Here is a 21233-nt window from a genome sequence, read left to right on the forward strand (position 1 = left end):
ATATCACAATAAATTGGGTCCGGTGACCACAATATTATTCTGTAAAATGCTTCTGATATGTAATCTGCATTGGAGGATCAGTTACCATACATATTTATCTTGGTAAACATTCTCACTGAAAAAGATAAAGCAGATATCAGAATGCACGTGACATTGCCACCAAGGTTGCCGTTTCAAAGCCCACTAACTCGAACCTTAAGTGCTGCATCTGTATTATTGGTGGCGAGGGGATGGGGGCTTGCACTGCAGTTTTGCCCTTGAGTAAAGGACCCAAATTCACTCTATTAATTAGCCTACACCACCAGCTTTGGCAAAAACCATGTGTTCTTTTAACTCAGAGAGGGTACAAATAGAACCAACCAAATGGACCCCTTTGTACCCTCTCAGTCAGTTAAAGTAACACTGAGGATTTGGCTGTGCAATAAACCCCAGCCCAGATCTGTATTATTCACAACACAAACCTGGTGAATTATAGCCCATCAATTCCAACAATTATGCATCACTTTCTTTAGCGAGTGTTTAAGCAAGTTTAATAGCCTACAGGATAATATTGGCTATTTCCATGTGGCTGCATGCAATGCATGTGTGCCATCAACCGACATCAATGCAGATGCAGCCGCCGGTGCTGATATAAGTTTCGAATACACAGTTCCACCAAGTACAGTATAGGCTAAAGCCTGCATGTGCGATTATTACATTACACCGATGGTCGCTCGTGGCTGTATAAAAGCAATGTTTCAGATGGTTTCACTTACCCCCGTCGCGGCTTTAATACCCTTTCAACGAGGAAGACTATAGTCTCGGCAGTCCATGTAGGTAGATCCTATGAGTTATATAAAACGGACTGGATCAGGATGCATTACTTGAAGCGCCTGATGTGCACCGTCACCGCTGGTCCATTCTTCTCTGCTGCTGCCCTTATAATAAAGCCTTAGAATTTAGGACGTGTTTTGTGCGTCTCATAGCCATTGGTCCATCGAGCCGGGGGGAGAGCCTGAGAGGTAAATACGGTAGTAGAGTAGCCTAGTGCATTTCGCATGATCGAACGTAAGCCAGCCTGAAACGACCTCTATTCTTTATGCCAAAGCAGACAGACAGGCAGGCTTGTGTGTGTCACTGTAGGAGGACGCCGGATCGAATTCCTTCGCTGCGGTCGCTGCTGGCTGCTGCTGCCTGGTCAAACGTGTTGGTGGAGATTGCGGTTTGGTTTGGGTTTGAGTGTAGGCAGGCAGTTGCACTAAATATATTTGTTAAACCATTATGTGATGTCTTAAATTGAGGGGTTTGCAAAACCTCTAGGAACATTACATCACACAAGTTTTAAAAATAGACTGGACTCTGGACTGGAGTCACTGGACGCACCGCACTTGCAGTGGTTGGCTACTGGGAATTTGTGCATTTTACTCGTCTACATCTTCAGGTATAGCCTTTTGGCTATACTTGAGCATTATAGGCTACAATTTCTGCCTTTAATGAATGAATGAATGCAAATGCATTGGGTCCTGATTATTTTTCTTTACAAAAAGAAGAAAAGAACAACACACTTGTGTGGACTTAGCCTAGAACAAGAACAAATATCAGAAATTTAAATGTCCATCCAAATCACACAAAATACAAATTCAATTACCTTTACAATTTCTCCTGATTGGAACTATGACTAAACCTAACCTTATTCTTAAACTTAACCTCAGTAAAACTATGCCTAAACCTAACCTTATTCCTAAACTTAACCTCAGTAAAACTATGACTAAACCTAACCTTATTCCTAAACTTAACCTCAGTAAAACTATGACTAAACCTAACCTTATTCCTAAACTTAACCTCAGAAAAACTATGCATAACCCAGCCTAAACATATTCCTAACCTTAGCCTCAGTAAAACAAATTCAAGAATACAAGAACCATGGGGCAAGCTGTCTCCAAAATAAATTGGGCGAGTCTGTTTTGGGGCGAGCATTCCGGTTACCTAAATGGACTGTATTTATATAGCGTGTTTACACAATTAGGCCTAATGGTCTACAAACAAAGATCATTAATAGCCGAATCAAGTGTTTGTTTGATAATAAACAGTTTATTGGTTATTTAAAAATAAGCATGTAAACTATCCAATTTACAGATTATTCAATAAAAATAAAAAACTTTACAATTTGCACAATACCAAAATATACACAGTACAGACTCATAGCATCACTAAGTATTCTGGGACATTTGCTTTGCACAAATAGCAGATCTACAAGCTCACAACGCAACACATTGTGAGCTTAGAGTTTTGGTGAAATGATTTAGTGTAGAGCTAAAACAGAAGGAAACTATAGTATAGAGCCCCTGGGAATCATGGTTGAAGAAAGCTTTGAATCTAATAATAGTCTGAAAATGACAGACACTTAATAGTTAGATTACATCTGAGAGGAAAAAACACAAAAGCATATAAATCAACATTATGTCAACATCAAATTCAAAAGCATTAAATGTAGCAGATCTACAAGCCCTCATTTCAAGCTTTAGGTCTGCTATACTTTTGATGCTTTTGTGTGACACCGTAGTGTGGTCAAGTAGGGCGCTAATTTACAAAAAAAAACACAAAAAGTTAAAATATGGAGATGAGAGGTTTCTGCCTGACAGCAATGGTAGAAGTCACTTATTCCTCCTGTAGAAGAAGCTGTATACTGTATATACTGTATACTGTACAGGGCTGGACAGACAGACAGACAGCACTCCACTCCTTTGTCTCCTACTGAGTGTTGTGCTGCCGGGGGACTGTGGCAGCGCCAGCGTCCCCTGAGAGCGTTGGGAGGAGAGCGCTTTATCACAGTGTCGACCAACCTCCACCAAAACCCATGGTCCAGACTTCCTCCCCGGAAATGTAGGTTGCCTTGATGTTGAGGTCTTCATCGACCAAAACAAGGTCTGTGAAGAAGGGTAGACATTTGTATACTCACTGCAAAAACCTGTCAACTTAACTTAACTCTTATTTTAAATCAACCAATAAACTGCTTATTATCACAATAGAATAATCAGCTAATGATTAATTGTTGTTTGTATTAATTGTGCCAACGTGTCCTGAGCTTGTATAGAACGGTTATTTTAGCTATTTTTCAAAATCTTTGAAAGTATAACATTCTATTTCACATTCATTTCATACTTCTGTGAACACCCCGGACAGTTTGTAAGTTGCTTGATTCAGTATTTAATTTAGATAATTGATATTCATTTTAGCCGCCCCCCCTTCGCATACAAACCCATTGTAACTTCAAACTCCATTTAAACCATATTAGATTCATTGAAAACACCCGGTTCTGGTGACTCATACTGCCCTCCTAATATGTGAGGGGGCAGTGTTACTTTATTCATTTATTTATTTACATTTTATTTTAAATAAATGAAAAAAGTAGCCTAATAGAAAAAACACTGCCTGTTGTGACATGTAAAATCCCTGTAGTGAATGGTTACCTGCGTCTGTGCCGTAGTTGAGGGTTCCCTTCCGATCGCTGATGCCCAGTAGCTGAGCAGGGTGAAGCGAGGCTGCTTCCAGAGCATACTCTATACTGCAGCCTGTCAGTGTACACACACACACATATTTTTTGGGGGGTTTTGCCTTTAATGACAGATTAACAGTAGTTTGACAGGGGGAGTGAGATGGGGGGGAAGACACGCAGCAAAGGTCGTCGGGAACGGGACTCGAACCTGCGACACGCTGTCAGGCTGCATTACCAGCCTAGATGCCTGGACTGCTCAGCCGGCCCAGGCCAGTGCAATAGATTTGACAAAGTCTATTGCAGTTCACTGATGCGAGGTCCATGTTGTACGGCAGCGGCTTTAGCTGCGTTCACCTAGCCTGGCTAATAAGCCAGACCGGGCCCAGGCCGTAGCGTAACGGTCTGGGCACCGGACTGGTGATCCAGTCGCAGTGTGCCGCGGGTTCGACTCCCGGACCCGACACGGCCTTTACTGCATGTCATCCCCCCATCTCTCTCCCGTTTCCTGTCAGCCTACTGTCTGTCCCTTCAAAAATCAATAAAAGGCGTAAAAAAAAAAAAAAAAAAAAAAAAGCCAGACCGAATCGGCCGTTGGCAAATCACACGCAAATGGCAAATCACACGCGACAGTGTGATTTGAGTCTGGCTTATTAGCCAGGCTAGCGTTCACCAAGCGTAGTTGTGTGGCGTTTGCCGTGCGATAGGCGAGAGATGTCTTTTTGGGGTTGTTGCCGGCGTGTTGTTGCTGGCGGTAGCTGTCATGGGTCCTTATTAGTGTAGTCTAGTCAACACGACGTGGTGGAGTGTTCGCCTGTCCGGCACAGCAGCCAGAGGGGGAGGGGGCTGAGGTAGAATGAGCTGGTGTGGAGCAGAGGAAGGTTGGACATTGAGGGGTTAGAAATCATCCCGGTCGCGTGGTTCATGTAACGCGTGTGTCACTGTGAACGCCGTAGACTACAATGCGCCATTGGACTGGCCCCATGAAGTGAACGGAGTTGGCGTAACTCGGGAAAGTGGTGACGATTTTGACGTAGGCTGGTGGTCTTGCGCAAGAATGTGTTCTTTCATAGAAATGGGTATTGTACTGTAAATATGACAGTTGCATGGATGCAAAGTAGTGCGTGAGGTCTGGACAGGCATGTCTGTTGGTGTTGTGCATGGTGAGATGTGTGCAAACGGTGTGGTTTGGTAGGAGAAGGCGGACAAAGGATGGGGTGTTGCGCTGGCTATTAGTGTGGCAGGATGTTTTGAAGATCTTTCTTTTTTTTATTATCACAACGTTGAAAAAGACAGCTTCTGGTGCAAGTCAATTCAACGGAAGCCTATACACAGCACAGCACACCTTAGGTTGTTGCCAGGCTTTTCTCCTCGAGAGATGAGAAAAGGCTGGGAGCGAGGTTAGTGTTGCACACTGAAAATAGCCAATCTACATCTACAAGTTCACAAAGCGTCGCAATGGGACGCTATTTTTGGCTAGATATTTGCAGTGCGTGACACAGCGTGAAACCAAGTGTAACTCAGGCATAATATATCCATTATGGAACCAAAAGTAAACAGCACGAGGTACAGTCAGACATGTAGTCTAAAAAGAACAACGCAAAAAGGTTCAGGGGACTTCTTTACATTGTGGTCCTATGTATTCAATTCATATCAACATGATCAACAAATACATACACTATTATTGTAGGACTCACCCGAAGTTTGTTTGAAGTGTCTCACACACATATCCATGGTGGCTATACTTCCACTGAGTGTCGTGGTACCTAAAATGGGACAGCATATTCATATTCAGTAGTGCTCAGTAAACCCACTGAATGAAACATTAGTCTCCTGTATCCATTTCATTTGGTAACCGAGCTGGTGAGATTACAGTCAGTGGTGCCAGACAGTACAACAACCGTTTTAGGATAATACAAATAAATAAATTATAATTTCTCAATAAACTAGTAACTTCTGTAAGAGCTATCGGATAACACACATCTCTTGATTTTGAGGTTGAACCACATTCAAATAAGCATATATGATTCTTCAACTATTTTCAGATTTCAATACAATTACAATCTACTTTTAAATTCTGTCAATGGCCTAATAGTTATCTTTAGGCTAACTGTAATGGCTCTTGACATACGCAGCCACCAACCAACACAGTGAGTCAGTGACAAATGTCCAGTGGTGGAAGAAAACTAATTAAACACTCAATGATGACAGTTTTGGGACCTGCTACGTAGGCGTGGAGCCCCTGTATCTCCAGGACCTGCTGTCCCAGCGTGTGGCGTCCAGGTGGAAGACCCATGGCTGTGATGGCATCTGTCACCAACACCAGACCTGAAGCACAAACCCCCAAAACCCACATTCATTTATTCATGTAGTACTACAGTAAACTCCTAATCCTTTTATCCATTTGTCCCTCGTTCCCAACAACTTAGTTTTTCTTTGGACAATAATGTACTTATTATTTCTTCTCCCAATAAAGTTGTTGTGCTGATTCTCTGATTCCCGGAGTATTTCAGACCCTGTCATACATTTGGCCCTCAGGAGAGCACAGACAACCACATATCTCCTCCAGTAAAAGCTACATATTTTCACCTGCACTCAGTAAAATCATTTATGAAGTTTATTTGCCTCGCAGAGCAATGTGACGGGCATGTTTCAGCGCACCGCCTTCATCAGCGTTGATGAAGGCGGTGCGCTGAAATGCGTCCGACGTATTGCTCAGCTAAATAGACAATCAAATTAAACCATTATTTCCTACTCTGTAGAAAATTCTGAGTGTTAATTTAACTCTGCACCATTTTGGTAAGTTTTGTACACTCTCAAAAGTTAAGAAATGAATACATCAACAGAGAATGTTACCGGGTAGTTAAGAGCTTTCTGGTCTAGAGGGTCGGGTAGCGCATGGAACTTGCGCTGGATAATATTGGTTCACCGATCATTTTTTGAGCCAAAAATAAAAGCCTGGGTACCGAGGCTAGTTCAGAGATAAAGCCATGCATCAGTTTACTATACTTTGAGGCCACGCCATTTTTCAGTTCATTCCAAAGCTGGGAGTTCAGAATAGAGTAAAAATAATAATAATAATACTGACCACTAGGGTGCGCTCTGTGGGCGATGCGCAGTGCGGCCGGGTTGGTGTGGATTCCGTCAGCGATCATGCCGTAGTACACCGTCCTGCCAGCAGGGATCCGGTCACTGGTTAGCAGACCCACTATACCTGGGTCACGATGATGGAACTGCATGATGACACCATGACAACAAACACAAGAACGTGTCAAAGAAAGAAGGTGCGCTTCCTCTGGAAACTGCCCTTGGTTGAGGCAGTGGGTGCTCAGCTTTAAATATAACTTAACTCATAAACCAACAAAGTGGAAAAAGCTGCACTCCAAAATAAAAGATGCAAGTTCTCTTGACGTTTCGGCAGTAGCCTTCTTCAGAGCAGATTAAAAACCAATAACGTGTCATCAGCAAGCCCACCGCCACAACAAATCTGATGTCCAACTACTGTAGCATCGATTCTCAAATGTTTTATTTCGAGGACCCCCCCCCTCCAGTTTGATATTGTCTCACATGTCCAAAACGTTACTTTTCAGGATTTCAATTTCAAACGCATCAAAAATAGCAGATCGACAAGCTCACAACTTTTTTACGAGCTTTGCAGCGCTTTTCGAGTGTGTATCTTATACTTTTGATGCTTTTGGTGACAAAGTAGGGCGTTAATTTACGGGAAAAAAGTTAAGAATATGGAGATAGAAGGTTTCTGCTCGACAACAGCGATATGCATTAGGCCACGGATCCCGATATGATCGGTCTACTCTACATTAATTGTATTTGATTTCAGACACACAGCCTTGAGGAAGACTAGATGTGACTCACGGCATTCATGGCGTTGAAGAGATGCGTGATCGAGGAGGCTCCATTATTAACAGCATCCTCTGCTTGGGACAGGTTGGCCACCGAGTGTCCTACACAGTATAGTACAGTACAGTATGAATGACGAAGCAAACATCAAGCAGGGTGTGAGCGTCACAGTGGAACTAAGCAGCAGGCACACTGAGGCCCCATATCCACCTGGGTTGAACAGGTTCAGATCATGTCAGGTTGGAAGATGCAGATGTGTATAAACTATCATAAAAAATTAAGAACGGAAACCAGTTCTAGAACAAAAGTTATTTTGGTGTAAAAGGGGCCTGAGAGAATACCTAAGGCAATGTTGTTCCAACAGATTTAGTTGATTATATATGATCAATTAGAAAAAGGAATTGTGTTGATTTGTTGATATATAATAATACTATTACTACTACAAATAATAATAATAATAATAATAATAATTAAACTAAAAAAGTGCTTCTCAATCTCGATTATTCCATTAATTGAAAAGGCAATCGATAGAATAATCACATTTACATGTAGGCAAAGTAAGCCTACATGTAAATACATGATTTTGGGGTGGCTGACATAGCACCTGTAGATGCAGATAGGCCTGTCACAATAGAGGGTATGCGCATGGATAAAGTGAGTGTCAAATCGAGTGGCAAAGTGAGTTTAACGTTGTTTAATGCAATCAGATAGGACTTTTCTGTTTGGATGTATGGGCTGTCAAGGACAGAAAGTAGTTTTTTGCCGGTCAGTAGGCGTTCCCGCATAACTTCTGGCTATGATGATGATGTCACGCGCATACCCTGTATTATTTCATAACCGTCTAATCGCAATTATTTTAGATAATCACAATCGCTTCCATGTTGAAAAATGTTGAAACATTTTCTAATATTTTTCAGAAATACACAACACATCATGAAAGTGATGTGTTGTAAGCTTGTAGATCAACTATTTCCACACATTTGTAAAAAAGAAAAAAAATGATTTTTTTAAATTATTAAACGTGACAGTGATTTCATATCTGCCCTGTGCAATTTGTGATTACAAAGCCTAAAAAGCAAACAGAAATACAATTAAATCATTAATTGCAATTATTTGTGTGACAATGAATCTTCAACTTAAATGTTGTAACGGTGACAGCCCTAGACGCAGCTAAAGGAGGCTCACCAAGGGACACGGTGATGCCTCTCTGGCTCAGCTCCCTCACCACCGCCTGGCTGCCCGGCAGCTCGGGGGCCAGCGTCACCATGGCCACGTTGTCCAGGCTGCCATAGGTCTCCAGCAGGTCACTGACGCCTCCGCCTGCTGCTCCACCTTCTCCTCCGGACTGGAAGGACCGCAGGTACTTCTCCGGGTGGGCTCCCTTCTTCTCCCTGCTGATGAACGGACCCTCCAGGTGAAGGCCTACACAGGAGAGCAGAGAGATGATGAACGGACCCTCCAGGTGAAGGCCTACACAGGAGAGCAGAGAGATGTGTTTCTGCTTTCACCCTCCAGGTGAAGGCCTACACAGGAGAGCAGAGAGATGTGTTTCTGCTTTCACCCTCCAGGTGAAGGTCTACACAGGAGAGCAGAGAGATGTGTTTCTGCTTTCACCCTCCAGGTGAAGGCCTACTCAAGGTACTGCCAGACCATAGCGGAAACGGTTTTGCGCTGCCGACAGTCTCGGCTGTCGGCAGCCGAAAAAACGGGTTTTTAGACAGCAGGTGGATGGAGAAAATGCTCCACTTCCGCGGACGACTTCCGCGACGGCCAGCTTACATCTGACACTCTCCTCTGCGGCAGATGTAAGCTGCCGACAAGCATAAAAATGAAGTGTGTCACCCGGCAGTGATAGGCACTAGCCAATGGAACAGATGCAGCCTGCAGGCCATCTACGGAGGAGTTTCAATTGTAGTTTTCTTCTTTCACAGACCCAAACGCCCCTGGGAGGGACTTGTGAATGTCGAGGGATACAGGGGGATATCTGGGCACCTCAAAGTAACATTGTCTGTCCAAAATCGTCTGAAGTAATGTAAAGCAGTGGTTCTCATGTTTGGTTCAGATCACCCCTGTAATCTTTTTATCCATGGCACCCCTGGCTGAATTACATTGTCATTTACTGTAACCCTGATCCTTGATGACATTGAAAATAACTTTATACTTTATAAAATAGCCCGTTCTCTTCAGCCTCCACAGCCTTCTCATCATCATCATCCTTCTCCATGGTGGTCTAGTGGTTAGGGTTCGGCGCTCTCACCGCTACGCCCCCCGGTTCGATTCCCGGTCAGGGAACACTGTTTTATGATGAATTCCTGTTCTGTTTTTTAACTATATAGAAGTGTCTATTTGTACGTCTCTAAATGTTTTGATGAATTGAACAATGTGGACCCTGTTGTAAACAAGTGTAATGCTTAATTGGGTCGTCCACTCACAGTTAACAGTCTTTGTATTGAGTTTGTGCTTGAAATGTATTGTAATTCTGCAAACTGTTAATAAATATTTAAATCAATCAATCAAAAATCTCCTTCTCCTTCTCACCGCCGGGTGACACACTTCATTTTTATGCTTGTCGGCAGCTTACATCTGACGCGGAGGAGAGCGTCAGATGTAAGCTGGCCGTCGCGCAAATCGTCGGCGAAAACAAAACTATTGTAGCCTCGGCCGGGAGGCGAACCCGGGTTCCCCGTTCCAATGGCACGTACGTTAACCAGTCGACTAGAGAGTCATGACTCGATAGCCAGGTAGCAACGCAGCACCATATAGCCTACACTAGAATGCGCCTTTGTCTGTGTCAACAGCTTGTCACTCACTTGTCACTCTCACGCCCACTTCGCCAACCAAGAAATATAGAGGACTACAGGCCATAAATAGGCTTCTGTGTGCGTCTCCTGAGGGGACCGCCCAAAGCCCCGGAAGAAGTCAAAGTGTCGGCAGCCGACAACCGAAACTGTCGGCTGCGCAAAATCTTTATCGGCTATGGTGTGGACAGGCCCACAGGAGAGCAGAGAGATGTGTTTCTGCTTTCAGCCTCCAGGTGAAGGCCTACACAGGAGAGCAGAGAGATGTGTTTCTGCCGTTTCTGGTGTGTGTGTGTGGGGGGGTCCCTAGATGATTTTTTTTTAAAGAAATAAACAATGGTCTATACTAGGGCTTTCACGTCTAGTGATTTGTACTAGTTGCCTAGTTTACTAGTCGACTAGTTGTTTAACTACCCGGTACCTATTATGTAAAAAGAAAAATCTAAATAAAAACAATACAAATAAACATTTAAAAATATATATTTGTACTTTAAAAAACTGTGTACATTGGTGACTATAATCTAGCATTCTAGCTGATCTTGAGGCCTAAAAAACGTTTTTTTTTTTGTTTTTTTTTCTAGTACTAGTACCAACGCGGTCAACTAGTGAATTTACTAGTCGACTAGTTGAATAGTCGACTAGTTCAAAGCCCTAATCTATACAGCTGTAAAAGAAGAATCTTACCTAGAATCCCTGCTCCTTCCATTCCTCCATTTTGAACTTTGACCTGAGGTATGACCTAGGATTTAATTAAATAAAACCAAAATCAACAATTTAAAATCTTTTCAGAAGGAAAGTAGCCGATCAACACATCGCATAGTGACAAGTTGTGACCTTGTAGATCGGGTATATTCACAAATCCATCCATCCAACCATCTTCAACCGCGGGGGCAACAGCTCCACCAGAGAGCTCCACACATTCCTCTCCAGAGCAACATTAGTAACTTCCTCCTGGGCGATCCTGAGGCTTTCCAAAGCCAGTGAGTCGATGTAATCCCTCCATCTGCGCCTTGGTCTGCCCGAGGTCCTCCCAGTGGGACGTGCATCGAGGACCTCCCTAGGGAGACGGCGAAGAAGAAGCGGCTCTACTCCGAGTCTCTCTCGCGTGACTGAACTTCTCACCCTATCTCTAATGGAGATGCCAGCCACCCATCGGAGAAAACTCATTTCGGCCGCTTGTATTCGTGTCCGTATTCTTTTGGTCATGACCCACAACACCATAGGTCACAAATCGCAGACGACAAAGTACATAAATACAGTAGGGCTTAGTGGTTAAATTGAATAATTACTCAGTGGTGTGTAAAGTAACTAAATACATGAACTCGTACTTAAGTACTTTTGAGATAGGCAAATATTGTACTTTTACTCCACTACAATTATTTGAAAACTTTAGTTACTAGTTACTTCAGATTTATAATACTAACCTTACATTAACCACTTAATTTGAAAATTGCCGATCTACGAGCTCAAAATGCATGTGACGCTTTGTGAGCTTGTTGATCAGCAATTTTCCACGGATTCTTTAATACATTTTGAACTTGTGAGTCGTGATTTGGGACATTCTGCACAATGACTACTTTTACTTTTGGTAAAAGGTCATTTTGATTTCAGTTCTGTTGTACTTTTACTCAAACACATTTTGAATATGGGACTATTGATACTTTTACTTACGTAAAAAATAATGTAGTACTTTTTCCATCGCTGCAACTAATAATAGACTTACTAAAACAGTCTAGTGGCGTGGTGAAGTTGTACCTTGTGGTAGACGGCAGAAGGAGAGGTGACCAGCGTGGGACAGAAGGATGTGACACCGTGCTCCAGGATCTTCTTGGCCACAAGGGCCACCCCGGCGCTCACGTCATCGGTAGCCTGAGAGAAGTCAACGCCATACCCTCCTAGTGGCACGTGGCAGAATCCAAGTGTCATACTTGTGTCAATGTTTAATGTGTAACAACTCTTCCCAGTCTACTAGGTCTAGGACATGCAAATAATCTATATATTATTATTATTTTCATAAATTAATGCCCTACTTTATCATACAAGAGTGTCACACAAAAGTAGTTAAAGTAGCATGTCTATAAGCTCACAGTTTCTTTGTGTGAATAATAACTATGTGGTGGTTGCAATGTACTGTATATCCTGTGGTCAGTTAGGACACCTACTGGTTGACAAGAGCTACTGCATCATAGTCAAAACCCAGCCTTTTAGCATCTGCTGTCCCCTGGGTGAATGTTATGTTATTACAGTGTTAAGGTAGTTTACTGCATTGAATTTAGACTCTAGGTTCTCAATTGTGTTATGATTTATCCCTGTTGATGGTTGAGCACCTCTTGTAACCCCATTCTGGGTGATTTCTTTGTTTTTAACTTGCACTTACAGTTGATTCAGTTCATTATGGATGAGAGCCTATGGCTACTATGACCTAAAGCCTGTGACTCTAACCTGTGACGTCATTAAAACTTTACGTTATTCTAGTTGCATGCAGGTGTCGCTGCGACATGTTGTGAGCTTGTAGATCTGCTATTTTTGGTGTGTGAAGTCAATCTGTATACAGTAAACAGAAACTAGACTTTGCACAGATATGTGAAATATGAACTTAATAGTAAACAGAAACTAGACTTTCCACAGGTACCGAGGAAGTACTGTGGAAAGTCTGGTGACAGAGCATTAACTCAACCAACAGAAGCAGGATTCAACCAACAAATGCCACCAAATGGACCCGTAACCTCATTCCATTACCGTTGATCTGGACATCCAGGAAGCCCGGGGCGATGATGCAGCCGCCACAATCGAGACGCCGGTCAGCAGAACCCTGTTCATCAAAGAACAGCTTCGCTGGGTCCAGAATCCTACCCTCGCGCACCCAGAGGTCCTCTCTACAACACAACACAACACAACACAACCACACACACACACACACACACACACACACACACACACACACACACACACACACACACACACACACACACACACACACACACACACACACACACACACACACACACACACACACACACACACACACACACAGAGCAGTGGTTCTCCCCAGGGGGATGCTGCATCAAAAGTAATCAACAAACTATACTATAAAAACTGGTCAAACATTTGCCAAATTGTCAAATAATATAAGAATAAGAAGGCCTCTTTCCTTGTTTGCTTGGTTACAGGTGAATGATCCAAGAATGATAACTACACTACATGGTTAACTATAATATCGTTAACGCTCTGTAAACATGTTGAACAATGAGATGGATTTTCACTGGCTGTCAGACAGTGTATCTATCGTTTGTCAAATCGCCCTAAAAGTCATCCCAGCGATATTGATCAACACCGTCGTTGTCGTTATAGTTGTGGTGTGGAGTGACTCTTCATTAGTAACAAGTAAGACGCGCAAACGCGTGAAGCGAACGCAGCTCGTGTGTGTGTGGTTGTGTGTGTGTGTGTGTGTGTGTGTGTGTGTGTGTGTGCTACAGCTGCGCCCTGTGTGTGTGTGTGTGTGTGTGTGTGCTACAGCTGCGCCCTCTGGTGGCGGGCGGGTGGTGTAACAGCGTGACACACACACACACACACACACACACACACACACACACACACACAGACATTCAGCCCTTGCTGTCATAGTAAGTGGCTCACTGCGTTCGCAATAATTAGTAAAAATAGGCACACCGGGTTTTAAGAAAGGTATTTACATCAGAGCTATTTCACTGTTCAGTTCCTCAGTCCCTCAGTGCCTATCTCTCTCTCTCTGTGTGTGCTTATCTGTGTGCTATACCTTTGCAGCTTGTGGTCTCTCAGTATCTGGCAGTTGACAAACTGGGTGATCGGAGCGTCAGACACAGACTTATTGGATGGCATCTTTCGGCGGAATGGGACCAATAGTTCACCTTCTCCCTCAGAACGGAAGTAGATCCGCTCAGTGTGGTGGGATGAATGCTCTGGTCCGCTTGCTTCAGGTGATAAAAGTCAGATGAAATAATCTATTTTAGGCATTTAGCAGACGCTGTTATACAGAGTGACTTACAAGCATTCGATTGAAGCAAACAGAGTAAGAAAGAACTCAAAGTCAATAAACAAGGTAGTCACATAAATCGAGTGCAGAGAGAACAGAAAGGACAATGGCAATCATTCTAAATAACATGCAATTGATTAGCAGGAAGTCGGGAAGATGGAAGAAAGAGCTTCTGATGTCAGCAGCCTTGTTATCAAAGTATAATATGCACAATATCCACTATAACACTGCTATGGAATAGATATTGACCTATGAATGCCATAAAATATGCGGTAATGAATTGACCAAGCACAGATAATCCCCATATAGGAAGATGATATCTTATCACAGTAAGGTGCAGTTCTTGACTTTGACCCCATATTTAAAGAATATTAAATCGCATGGAGTCGGAGACTATGAGCTCCATTTTCGTCACCGCTAAACCCCTTATCCCTAAACTTCTTTGCCTTTTCTTTTTTTTTTTACTATTTTGCTAAACATTCTTGAAAAGTAAAAATGGCCTACAAGCTCAAACGTGTCAATGTAGACTGGCTGTAAACTATTAAAATTTTTGGGATAAGGGGTTTAGCGGTGACGAAAATGGAGCCCTGCGGGTCAAACTAATTATTTTGTAACATTGCTTAATTATTTAACCACATTAACCCTGGCATCTCTTATTTTATTGGGCACAAAAAAACAAATACCGGATATTTACATTTTTATTCTCAACAATAGCTAAAATAGCAGATCTACAACCTCAGAAGACAATGTTGTAGATGTAGATCGGCAATTTCCTCTGTGTCGCACAACTAAGTAAGTATTCTATAAATTAAATACAGTCCGTGTGCACATGCACACGCACATGCACACGCACACAAAGTTCTGCAAAAGTAAGATTTCTACATGTAAGGTAGAATATCAAAGCAAATTTAATTTACCCAGGTCTAATTAAAATGCTATATACAGGTTAGTGATGTGCCAATGGATACAAATCATACAATCATACAACCATGTGAATAGTCTGAAGTATTATTCTACACAAGTTTGTCTGAAATGGTTCTAAATAACAAACTTTATTTAATAATATATTGTTGTCTAAATAACCGTTAAGAAAATAAGACTATTTGCAAAAGGAAAATGTGATATGCAATTATTTTTGATAAGTAAACACATTATTTGTTCAAGTTTAAACTTGATGATAATAATAATAATAATTATTATTATTATTATTATTATTATTATTATTTTTTTTATTATAGAAAAAATAAAAAAGGAAAAATAAAATGTGGGTCAACTTAACCCTAACCTGGGGCAAGTTGAGCCACAGGACAGGACCACTTACATGCTTAGCTTACTCATACTTTCAATAAAGAAGACATCCTGAAATGAAGGGTAGATGTTTATATTTTACTGCTATCTCAGGACAACTTCTGTGTGTGTCTCAAGTCATCTACCTACCCCGTTCACCCCCATGCGGGGACACAGAGTCCATCCATCTACACATTCCAAAGTCTTCATCGAGGTGCGGCATAAGTCATAACTTAAAAAAGACACATTTGCAGATGCAGATGTAGCCATGGTTCACATGACGCTCGTACGATCACGAGCTGATTATCATGTTTCAGGGCTAATGCAGATGCAGATATTATATTTGATGATCAAAGTGACAAAGTCGCTATTATCAGGTAAACATGACAGTTGAGTACTTACCCTTAGTAAACGATCAGCTCCGAAATAAATTAAAAGGAATAGATAGTGTCACGTGACAGACCGGAGCTAGTCAGCTGGTCAAACCAAAACACGAGGAAGAAAGTGTCAAATGAGACTTATTAATACAAAGACAAATTCCAGTTCTGACTTCAAAATAAAAGCTTAGAACTTTACCGGTAATCTTTCTTTATTTATTTTTTTATTTTATTTTTTGACCGGTATTAAGATGCTGTTAACTGTAAAATAGTAGTTCTCAAAGTAGGATCCAGGGACCCCCAGGAGAGCTTTTATTTTATAAAACCGGTATTAAAGGTAGTTTAAGTGATTTTCGTTGGTTAAAAATAATTGTTAAAAAGTTATATATTGTGATAGTATTAGTATAGCTACTTAAAGTTGTTATTGTTACAGAGTATATACGTTTGTGCAGTAACAGGAGTCTCCATGTCTCTCCAGCTATGTATTAATGAAGTATAGCCAATCAATCAATCAATCAATCAATCAATCAATCAATCAATCAATCAATCAATCAATCAATCAAATGTGTCTCTCTTATCAGTGATCATATGAGACGAGGGTGAGACTGAACAGCTGATTGAGATGGTGGAGTGGACTGGAGTGAGGGTGGGATACATGGCCGCGACTCCGCGAGACGTTAGGTTGTATCAGCGAGGAGGAGGATATTGTCACCCCCACCCCTTTTCCACCGGTTGGGAACCGGTTCAGTTCAGAACCAGTTTTTAGTCCATGAGCCAGACCTCCAAAATTGGAAAGTTAATTATGAATTGAGTGGGCAAAACCATACCTATATTAAATTGTTTATAGGATCAATATAAGTAAATTAATATGATAACCCTTCCACAGTAGTAGCTTTTTCATATTTGCTGGCTCATGGACTAAAAGTCTGAAACCACACATGAGGATTCATACAGGGGAAAAACCCTTTACATGTACTGTGTGTAGCAAAAACTTTAACTGCACGGAATATCTGAAAGCGCATGAGTGTTCATACTTCATATACAGAGGAAAAACCCTTTGCATGTACATTCTGTAGCAAAGACTTTAAAGGTATATTCAGTGATTTCACTTAATTCAAATATCACTTATTTTTTTGTTTTGTTGTGATAATCCTCCCTACTATAGAGTGTGCTGGCCATATAAGGAGTTCCTCCCTGTCCCCAGTTAACCCCTGGGGGTCAAAAAACCTTAGGTTTCGTTTTTGACTCTCTATCCTGATTGGACGAAAGGCTGGGTCCCACAGCCAAAAACGAAACCTAAGGTTTTTTGAGCGAAATCACTGAATATACCTTTAAACATATACTCAAAATCGGAAAAGGAACATGATGATTCATACAATCCTCTTTACTTTACGTTTGTAGCAAAAGCTTTAACCCCATTGGAAATCTGAAAAGGCATATGAGCACTCATACAGGGAAATGCTCTTTGTTTGTACAGGAAGTGTTTCTCTCAAGCATTGAAGTAGGCTATGGATGATTATCTGTGCAGGAATCTATGCATCCACTAGACTGAGGAGAAAATCACACATGAGTTAACCATATAGTCTGGAGTAAACAGAACACAGAGGCCTCTGTTCTGATGTTGACTTTCCATCAAAACCAATAAGAAATTCCTACGTTTGACACCATTGATACCAGTGCACGTTTTGATTGTTTGAAATCAAGGCTAATCTTTATGCAGCTGTACTCTTATCCTTTTCTTTTGGTCAATGCTATGTAGTCTACTGACCTCCAGTTAGTCAGAGGATACATTACAGTGAGCACACATATACAAACATTTTTTTAAACCAATCAGTCAAGATTTTATTTATATATAGCACAATTCATACAAGTGCAGTACAATGTGCTTCATAAAATATATGTTAAAGCAAAATAGAAGACAAAGACTACCTAAAGAAAATTAAACTAGAGAAAGGCCTATAGCAAAAGCAGATTCAGAGATCCAGGCTCTTAATCCAGAGAGTGCAAGGTCAACATGAGGTAATACATCAAATGCATAGAAATCGTAATCTAGGTAAACTGAATCTATCATCAATCTATCATAAAAAAACAGTAATATTTAAAAAAAGATCTGTACATTGAAACTACTGTATACAAACTATATAGAGAGAGCACAGATCCATGTTTAAAAGTGAGGAGGGCTTTGGTCTCTTTCAGCTCAAAAACATCCAAAAGATACATCTGGTGAGATAGACAGACAGACAGACAGACAGACAGACAGACAGACAGACAGACAGACAGACAGACAGACACACATTGACCACATTGTGGTGCATTTATGCTCTTCAGTCTTTCAGCCTTTTTCTTTTCCTATGGCCCGTATTGGGATCTGAATGTTGGAATGAGTTTATTGAAGTCCAGAGGCACGGCTGCATGGTAGCTGACTCGGTTTCCATTAGTACCTCGCTGTCTGAGGTGGTTTTCCAAACCTTAGCTGGCATCTTCAAGTTATCTCTGGGTTTCTTGGATGGAGGTAGTTCAGTGTGGGTCTGGGTTGAGGACCTCTTGTCTTCTAATTTTCCTGATTTCAGTTGGCTGTCTGTTACCATGTTGTTTGTTCTTCCTCGTGAGCTCCTTCAATACGTCTCTTGATTTAGCAGCCACCTTTTCTGGAGGTGTCTTTCCTTGTATCTATATCACCCTGTGCTCATACTGTGCACAAATGTATTAGCCTATAAATCTTTGTGTTTGAACACAAAATGCATTTGTAGAACGCACACGCTCCACACACAATCATTCTACAGTTGTGGCCCCCGACCTAACCTAGTTGAATACCCCTGCTATAGGCTATATTTTGATTGGGGTTCCCCAGGGGTCTGTACTTGGTCCCCTCCAATTTAATCCTTCTTCACCGAAAAATGTTTTTCCAGCCAAATTCCATTCAGGGATGAAGTGTTTAGGACATGTAAGTTCCATGGCACCAAAGGTAAGGAAACTTTCACAGGCTTCCTGGCATCCAGTGTTCCATTTTTCTGGGAGGAATTGGCACAAACTATTTCAGTGAACGCTATAATGAGAAAGTGTAACATTAAAGTGTGTAAAAATGTGTATAACCCTGTTATACACACACACACACACACACACACACACACACACACACACACACACACACACACACACACACACACACACACACACACACACACACACACACACACACACACACGCACGCACGCACGCAAACACACACACACACACACACACAGTCACACACACACACACACACACACACACACACACACACACACACACACACACACACACACACACACACACACACACACACACACACACACACACACACACAGAGCACTTGTCTCCTGCAGGGAAATACAATATTTCCACCCTCCAACTCCAAGTACAGAGGAAGGGACGGAGCAATGAAAGGAAAATGGAACTTATGAGAATATTAATGTGTCCAGTCAGCATTTGCAATGTGCCACCACAGGCACAGCAGCGCAAATGGGAAGCAGCACAATAGACTTTCATTGAAAAGTCAGCTCCAGTCAAGTCCCACTGGTGTGATGGCACACACACGCACGCACGCACACACACACACACACACACACACACACACACACACACACACACACACACACACACACACACACACACACACACACACACACACACACACACACACACACACACACACACACACACACACACACACACACACACACACACACACACACACCTCTGGTAAGCATGGGGCAGTTGCAGTGTTGGAAATACAATGCAGATGTCAAAATCACAAAAGACGAAGTTTCCTGAGGTCAGCTGTTGAGGAATAGCAGCAAAACAAAACCATTTGCACACTCTCAGAGTTAAATGAGAGGGACATTTAAAAGATATTCAACTTAAATCCCACTGTTCTGATGCAAGTTGATGAATAATATTAATATGGTGTGATTGTAGGCAATATTTTGTTGCAAAGTATGCCAGACATGTGAAATTACACGTTTTACATTTTCACAGAGACTACACAGAATATATTTTAGTTTTTTACATATGTAAACAAACAAAATATTAAGAAGAAAATAAGCAACATATTCACAAGCTCACAACTGTTGAGCTTGTAGACAAAGACATTTGGGTGTAGAGGGGAGAAAAGGGAGTGGGCCTAGTATAGGTCCAGGGACGGACCCTAGTCAACAAAAATATATAAGGTAGAGTTTAAACTTTAAATACAAAACTCACCTTATCCAATTATACAATTAAAGATGTCTCTCTTTAAAGCACAACTCAAGACCCACTTCTTCACTCTTGCTTTTAGTTGAGTTTTAAAATCTGTTTCTATTCTTGTACTCACTGTTCTGTTCTGGCAGATTTCAGTGACGTTTAATGTTCTTTGCTATTGTTTTAACTGCTTGCTTGTTTTATTGCTTCTTCTTCTTCTTCTTCTTCTTCTTCTTCTTCTTCTCCTTCTTCTTCTTCTTCTTCTTCTTCTTCTTCTTCTTCTTCTTCTTCTTCTTCTTCTTCTTCTATAATATTATTATTATTAGTGTGGTTGCCCAAAGACTATAGTTATTGTCACACTATATTCTTCTTCTGGAGTAACCTACCTAACTTCCTAGCTGTGAAAAAATCTAATTACTTTTCAAGAGAGTCAAGGATATATCCCCTCCGACTTACTTACTTATGCATGATCACAGGGGTAACGTGCACATTGTAATTGGCTGACAATATTAGTGGTAAGCGACTGCGGCAACCACACTTAGCAATTTGCGACTCTTCTATTTATTATTAAAGTATTAGGGGTCAAGCCTGAAGAGCTTATTGTTTTCATATAGATTCTGCCATTTTTCGCAGTTTTGGCAGTTCTGTGCTGTCATTTTCCACGAAATTCAGCAATATGGTAGAGGGTGGGAAGCGCTCAAGAACTGAAGCTCACAGTCATTCGTCAAAGGACCTCTGACAATTAGATCTCCCAATGAATGAATTATATGATCTGCTCTATCCACTTTAGTTTACTTCAAAAAAACGAAAGGGTGCATGCAAAGTTTCACAGCAGTGGAGCTTTTAGACCTTGTTTCCACCCTGCAGCCTGTGGAGAAAGAAAGATCATATGGGTTAAAAATATACAGCCTCTATTGGAAAACTATAGATTAACGAATGTAACTAACTAAAAAGATTAAAATAGAACCCTCCTTGCTATTCTGAAGGGAAAGGAAAACACAAGCAGTGGTTAATGAGCAGTAATTCGTTTAGTATAGCCAGTGTATGGCGATCACACGTGGACCTCGTCAGTGTACATAATATTAATCTGTCAAACATACGTTATTCCTTTCAAAATTCCTGTGCATGCATGTTGATTTTGTCTCTGTGTCCTGAAAAAGGTCAATGCTCGCCAAGTTGCAAAAGGAATACAGTATGCCCTATAAGCGTTT

General features: G+C 41.5%; 1 protein-coding gene across 1 annotated transcript; it reads right to left on the reverse strand.

Annotated features, from left to right (window-relative positions):
* Positions 1 to 2066: 2066 nt before the first annotated feature.
* Positions 2067 to 14073, reverse strand: amdhd2 (amidohydrolase domain containing 2). Its single transcript, XM_083778890.1, has 11 exons — positions 13904 to 14073; positions 12868 to 13004; positions 11884 to 12023; positions 10813 to 10867; positions 8516 to 8752; positions 7346 to 7434; positions 6561 to 6705; positions 5693 to 5800; positions 5170 to 5238; positions 3450 to 3551; positions 2067 to 2906 (listed from the first exon to the last, which is right to left on the reverse strand). The coding sequence occupies exons 1-11, from the start codon at positions 13984 to 13986 to the stop codon at positions 2806 to 2808; spliced, it is 1266 nt and encodes a 421-aa protein (XP_083635016.1). The 5' UTR covers positions 13987 to 14073; the 3' UTR covers positions 2067 to 2805.
* Between the last annotated feature and the right edge of the window lie 7160 nt (positions 14074 to 21233).

Source organism: Protomyctophum parallelum (genome assembly GCF_964188405.1).
Source record: "Protomyctophum parallelum genome assembly, chromosome: 13".
NCBI classification, from domain to species: domain Eukaryota; kingdom Metazoa; phylum Chordata; class Actinopteri; order Myctophiformes; family Myctophidae; genus Protomyctophum; species Protomyctophum parallelum.

What these genes read in the sequence shown, in the direction of transcription:
- amdhd2 (XM_083778890.1), bottom strand. Translation starts at nt 13,986, where the DNA reads ATGCCATCCAATAAGTCTGTGTCTGACGCTCCGATCACCCAGTTTGTC. An exon ending in GGAAGGAGCAGGGATTCTAG is followed by an intron (nt 8,753 to 10,812) that starts GTAAGATTCTTC and finishes TCTCCTGTGTAG; the next exon opens with GCCTTCACCTGGAGGGTCCG. An exon ending in TCTTCAACGCCATGAATGCC is followed by an intron (nt 6,706 to 7,345) that starts GTGAGTCACATC and finishes GTCATCATGCAG; the next exon opens with TTCCATCATCGTGACCCAGG.